This window comes from Palaemon carinicauda, chromosome 13, assembly GCF_036898095.1.
Source record: "Palaemon carinicauda isolate YSFRI2023 chromosome 13, ASM3689809v2, whole genome shotgun sequence".
Taxonomy (NCBI): domain Eukaryota; kingdom Metazoa; phylum Arthropoda; class Malacostraca; order Decapoda; family Palaemonidae; genus Palaemon; species Palaemon carinicauda.
Window position 1 is genome coordinate 77878917 of NC_090737.1, and position 7253 is coordinate 77886169.

At 31.9% G+C, this 7253-nt stretch overlaps 1 protein-coding gene across 1 annotated transcript; it reads right to left on the reverse strand.

The window, feature by feature from the left end:
- Window positions 1-4142: 4142 nt before the first annotated feature.
- LOC137651664 (uncharacterized) lies at window positions 4143-5950 on the reverse strand. Its single transcript, XM_068384883.1, has 2 exons — window positions 5944-5950; window positions 4143-4537 (listed from the first exon to the last, which is right to left on the reverse strand). The coding sequence occupies exons 1-2, from the start codon at window positions 5948-5950 to the stop codon at window positions 4143-4145; spliced, it is 402 nt and encodes a 133-aa protein (XP_068240984.1).
- Window positions 5951-7253: the final 1303 nt, after the last annotated feature.

A 7253-nucleotide genomic window follows, 5' to 3' on the forward strand; every position in this document is an offset into this window, starting at 1 on the left:
TTGCTTACCACACTCTAATCATTCTCGTTGTCATCAGAACGAATGGTGTGGATGGCATTTAGCTTTGGTCACTTGTGGCAAAATAATGGCCTTCTCTCTACTAACATTAGAGAAAAAAAAACATATGTTTAGTGACTAGCTCCAGTAGCCTATGGTGAGCTGCCAGATTTATTAAGCAACAAGTTAATAGCTATTGTTTACATAAAATTTTGAGCATAAAATAGCCTGGATTCTTAAAAGTAAAAACCACATTATACATTATGTATATAAATATATATATATATATATATATATATATATATATATATATATATATATATATATATATATATATATATATATATATATATATAAATATATATATATATATATATATATATATATATATATATATATATATATATTTATATATATATATAAATATAAATATAAATATATATATATATATGTATATATATATATATATATATATATATATATATATATATATATATATATATATATGTATATATATATATTTATATATATATATATATATATATATATATATATATATATATATATATATATATATATATATATTATATATATATATATATATATATATATATATATATATATATTTAAATATATATATATATATATATATATATATATATATATATATATATATATATATATATATATATATATATATATATATAAATCATCTTTCCCTACGCCTATTGATGCGAAGGGCCTCGCTTAGATTTCGCCAGTTGTCTCTGTCTTGAGCTTTTAATTCAATACTCAATCCATCATCTTCTACTTCGTGTTTTATAGTCCTAAACCATGTAGGCCTAGATCTTCCAATTCTTCTAGGGCCTTGTGGAGCCCAGTTAAACGTTTGGTAAACTAATCTCTCTACCCCTCATCATGATCTCATCCATATATGGTACTCGAGTAATCTTTCTTATAGTTTCATTTTTAATCATGTCCTACAATTTAACTCGCAATATCCTTCTGAGGGTATTAATCTCAAGTCTACTATATTTATTGGAGATTGTTTCATTGTCATACCATGACCTATGGCCATAGTGTAACACCAATCTCACTAAACTAATATATAGTCTGATTTTTATATGAAATTTGAGGCAATAATATTTCCAAATTTTACTCAAATTAGCCATTGTGTGATTTGCTTTTTTCAATCTTTCTTCAAACTCTAATTCTAAAGGCCCTATATTGGATATCATTGTTCTTAAATACATAAAGGATTTTACCTGATTAATCCTTTTTCTTCCAGTGATATTTCCTCTTCTATTTATCTTCGGCCCCATCTCATGTGATATTTCATTCATTCTTGTAAGCAAGTATTAAAAATATTTTGGTGCACTGCTGACAAGGACAGCATAATCAGCATACTCTAGGTTGGCTAAATTCCTATCACCAATCTAGTCCAATCCTTCTCCACTATCTTTGACTGTTCTACACATTACAAAGTCCATGAGGAGGATAGAAAACGTAGGTGACAACACATTCCCATGGAGTTTTCCGTTGTTCACAGGGAAATCACTTGATAACACTCTATTAGCATTAACTTTGCACTTCCTATGCTTATGAACAGACTTAATCAAATTTACATATTTAAGAGGAATTCCATAATAACGCAGGACTCTCCACAAAATTGGCCGGTTCACACTATCAAAGGCTTTTTCATATTCTACGCATTGCTGTACAACATGTCTCAAAATAAAAATTTGGTCATTGTAACTCCTACCTTTTCTAAATACTTTTTCATCAATCATTCTCTACAGTTTCTTAAGAACAACCATACTATATATTTTCATAACAACTGACGTAAATGTTATGCCTCTTTAATTATAGCAATTAGTCAGGTCTCCCTTTTTAGCTAATTTCATGAACACTCCTAAGTCCCATTCATCAGGTTTTTCCTTTTAATGCCACATTCTACTAAATAATCTTGAAGGCAGTCTGGGAGTCACTTCATTTTCGGCCAGTATCATCTCGGAAGTTATCCCGCCGTATCCAGGAGATTGCAATCTCTTTAGTTTTTTTAGGATAGCTTCGACTTCAAACACACTGAATTCATTCAGGGGCACCTCTAGGTCTTCATCAGCTTCAGGTATATCAATCAAATGATTCCCATTATATGTCCTATTCAAAACCTCACTAAAGTGTTCCATCCAACGTTGTCTTTCTTCATCTACTCTTGCTACAACAGAGCCATCTCTTTTTTTTGATGGGCATATGTCTCTCCTTCTTTGCCACAGTCGAGATTTCATTAATAATTCTATGAGCAATTCTCACACCATAGCCACTTACTGAATTCATAGCTTTGTTAGCCTCATCTGATTTACTGTCTAAATGCTCTCTCCAGTCATTCCTGTCTTTTCTTTTGGTCTTGCTGTCAATACTGCAGTACTTAGCATGTTCTACCTTGTAATTATCATTACTTCCTCGAAAACTTTTTACAATCAATTTCTGTTTTTGTCTCCTTTTTATAGTATCCCAAGTATTATTCGACATACATGGCTTCCTCCTTGTAACTGTTTGTCCCAAAGACTTCACTACTAACTGACTGATATATGTTCTTTTTATCACATCATTCTTCATTAATTGTCTGTTCTTCCCCTCTCAAGTCCCTAAAACTGCAAATCGATTCCTACATTTCATTGCAAATGTTTCTCTTTGCTCTTGCTCCAGAAGCTTAATTGTATCAAACCTAGTTATTCTATCTATCTTTCTGTTTGGTTCTTCCAGTTTTAATTTCAGTGTGGCAATGAGGAGCTGGTGATCACTACCAATATAAATATATATATATATATATATATATATATATATATATATATATATATATATATATATATATATATATATATATATATATATATATATATATATATATATGTATATATATATATGTATATATATATATATATATATATATATATATATATATATATATATATATTTATATATATATATATATATATATATATATATATATATATATATATATATATGTATATGTGTGTGTGTATGTATATATAATTGTTTCGCAGCCGACCAGGAAAGACCGGATTTATTTCCAAAAACCTGTGTCGTTTTGTCAATTACTGCGCTACGGAACTTTCTAGTATAAGACTTTACTAGTATGACAATGAAAACATTTTGTGTAAAAAGAATAAGTGTATCTCAAGGTAAGGCTAGATCCTGCACTATTCTCCCACTTGACTTCCAAACTCAGTTATCCCATCCCTTATACCCCTACCTGTAAAAACTTCGTGAACAAGAAGAAAAGCAGTTCCCCTTACACTATCGTGCCTCGGGAATTCCATAGTCTTCTCTCGACTAACAATACAGAAAAACACAAACTTAGGTTTGGTAAATAGCTCCAGTACTGCTTAGAACAACAAAGATAGAAGTGAAAGAAAAAAAATCCATCAAACAATAATGCACTTTTTATTGAAAAATAAAGCGATAAAATTTTCAAATAAAAATAATACAATGTAATACTCATAAAATTACAAACCTTGTTTTTGTGAAACTGACAATCTAATTGACAGGCAATCCTTTACGTAACCATCCTTGCCATTATCGCTTTTCCAGCAACCGTGTCTGTTCCAGCACCTATCAATAACTCCTGTATTAGCGGCTTTAGTGGAACTACCGGATTGTAAAGAATGTTAATCCCATTCAAATCAGGTGTGATTAGTAAGTCTCCTAATCATTGACTCCATAGTAGTAGTTTAAATCAAAGGCTTGGTTTTTACCTAATGAAGCACACATACCTTTGCTTCTAAAAATAGGTCTAACAATATACAGGACGCTCATGAAATATAACATTACAAATTCTACGTATTTAAGAAACATTTTATAAGGGGAAGCTGATGTCTGACCTTTACTAATTAAAATCTCGTTGTCTGACCCATATTGATCCGTTTTACTCATTCTGATTTTGACAACCAAGTGATCGTCTTTCACTTGAAAGTCATTACACTTCGAGCACAGAGCTTGTTGAATCTCAAACAACCGCTGAAACTAAGTAGAATTATTAATAAGTCCCCTGTTATCAATAAATCAGTATATTCCCGATACAATTTACAATGTTTAATCAAAATATCTCTGCTTACTTAACCTTATCTGTTTTCAGGAGGCTTAGCAATCCTTTTGGACGTCTCTACCAAACTTTTTATGAATTTATTATCTTTAGGGTCAACGTGTCCATACAGCTCGTGAGCCAATTTAATACAATACATGCAACTAGAAATAGTACCATAAAATGCTCCTGAATCTAATAAAAAAGACAAATACAAAGCTACGTGAACGGGATTGGCAGGTAAGTACATCGAAGCATACGTCTTGGCGAAGGTTTCCCACTTGGAAATACCATAAAAATACTTTTTGACTCTGTCACCATTTCTTGATGCTAGCATGTGTTTCTTAAAGCTGGCCATCTGCTTGAATAACTCGTGTTTCTCGTCAATACCACTAGCTGCAAGTTCCTCTATCAAAATTTCCTCCTGGCTCATTCCTGTTCGAAAACAAAAAACAATGTTCAAAACTCAATTTTGAATGCAACTAAATAAAATTTAAGATTTACTTTACTGAATGCTCCATTATTTCTCCTACCAGAAACGATACGACATGCATCTGTCAAATATCTTTAACGTTTTACCTAAGGTTCCAATTCTGCATCTTTTTTCAGACAATAACACCCAAAAAGGTGCCAATACACACAAAGGAACGACTAAAGTGTCATCAGCACTCTCTGCAGATATTTTTCTTACAATCTTTGTAATGCAACTCGGCGCAAGTACTAACCAATTTATTTCCCTATACCAATTTTAAGCAAGAGCATCTATCGCTTAGGTTCAGGGATACCACGATTTGGAATTGAATATTTTACACTTAGTATTGTAATCTGTAGCGAGCCTATCTACTGTGTGCTCCCCCCATTCAATTAATACCCCAGTCGTCCCAATTGCTGTAACGACTCAAACTGCCTGCTATCTTGTTGCAATTCGTGGATATCCATTGCATTAACATAATGATATTCTTTTTTAAACAAACATCATACATCTCTGAAGCCTTTTCCTGCGAATCAACTATAGTATTTGACTATACTACGTTTTTATTACCTGTCTTCATCGTAACTGTGCTCTTCTTTATCGCATTAAATCCTAACTTATTTATTTTTTTTTTTATTTCTGGAATTTTTTGCAAAATAATATGTATTTAAGGGTCAAGAATACATATTAAGTATAAAGAAAAAATCTATTTCTAAATGAGCGGTCCTCATATGAGGATGCAGGGACAATGGGGTATAAAATCAAGTTTTCAAGCCGTCCTCAAATGAGGACACTATAACCATAGGTTTTATGTTTATATTTGCAAAATAAAGTATTATCTTTTCATATAAAGATAAACAGTTACATATTATCAATCTTAAATCTTATGAATTTTCTTTTACGTTCTACCTGAAAAAGATAAAACAAATGTACTTTTTTTATTATTGTACCTGAGAAAATTTTTTTTATTTTATGATTGGAGTTGAAACATTCGATACAAAGAGTTACATTGCATTTTGAACAAAAGGTTCTTGGTTTAGCAATACATGGTTTTTTCATACACCTCTGCTTATTGTTGCACTTTTCAACAAAATGGTCCTTACCAACATAACGAACATCAACAAAATTTGTGTGTGATTGTAAGGCACCACAGGTTCTTCCTACTGACCCTTCCATACAAGCCAATTTCATAATAAGCTACAGAAATTGCCCTTTTGAAATCTAATAGGCTCAGCTGTGTGATACCATGTTCTTGGTGCAGTAATTTATAAATGATCCATGAGTTCAAAACTGCCATATATAACATTCTAATGAATAAAGGCCAATACCATTTCTTCCCTCGAATAGAAACAGATATTTCCTTACTAACCAATCATGGTGATCTACATCCCCCATGCATTTATTTTAGTTGAAAATTGCATTTGGTTGAGGAACACTTCCTTTCGACTTTGATGTTTTAATCCAATGCTGGACCTTTGCAAGGGGTTCTACATTATTGTAATTAGTTCCAACATAACACATTTGTTATCTAGCCAATTTACCATCAGTACTTCTTCATTAGTGTCAATCCTGTAGTCATATGAGCCTCTTGTTTCTTTTTCATATCATTTGTTGATTTCAATATAAATTTTTTCAAATGATTTTCTCTAATAATTCACATCCAGTAAAATAATTATAGAAAAAGACAGTATGAGATTTTGGATCTGCTACAGCTTTAAGCATTTTCAAGACAGCTTTTGAACCCAATGCAATTTCATCATTCTTATCGAGTTGAGGATTCTTACCACAGTAAAGATCGAAATAATAACACTACTCTGAGGTCCCGCAAAGCGCCCAAAGTTTATATCCATACCTTACAGGTTTCACCTGGATAAGCTGCTTCAGTGAGTTATGCCCATAATATTCTACCATCATTTCGTCAACACTAATGCATTCCTCAATTACTCCATATTGAATAAATGATTTCTGAAGCTTCAAAATCAAGTCTTCATCTTTTAACCAATAATGCCTCTCCGATGGTAATTTGTGGAAATTTGACAAAAGAAGAATTCCTATGAGAGATTTCAATTCATCTACACTGAACACAAAATCAAGTTTTTTGCTGCTGGCTGTGGCGTAACGAACAGTTTCCTTCACATTGTGATCATAAATATCTGGGAACATTATTATTTCAAATAACTCCAGAGGTATTAGGTGATCTAAGTCTTCTTTCATTTTCTTCAAATTGTCTTGGAAAGTTTTTCGTTTTTGTTTCACTTTTGTGTATTTTGGTTGTTTGTGTCTCCAACTTGGTTTTGATTCACAGAGTTTCTTTTTCTTGGTGGCGGGTGAAATTTTTGCCCTTTTTTCTTTCCATTTTCTGAGGTACAATTTGATGATGTGGCTTTGCTTTTTCCCGATTTTTTCCTATATTCAGTATGGAGCTCAAGACTTCCGGGAACATCTTGCACTGTTGCTTCTCCGTTCAAATCATCAGGTGTCTCATCCTCATCCGTCAAAGGTCAACATCAGGGGGAATGATAATTGTATCAGCTCTTTCAGTAATTTTATCACTTTCATCACCTTCATTGAATAACTCCTCTAGGATTTCATCCATAGCAAGGCCAGCGTCAGTCAATCTTTCCAGCTGAAGGGTAATCAATGGACAGATAATGCATATAGACGCCTATGTGCAAATGT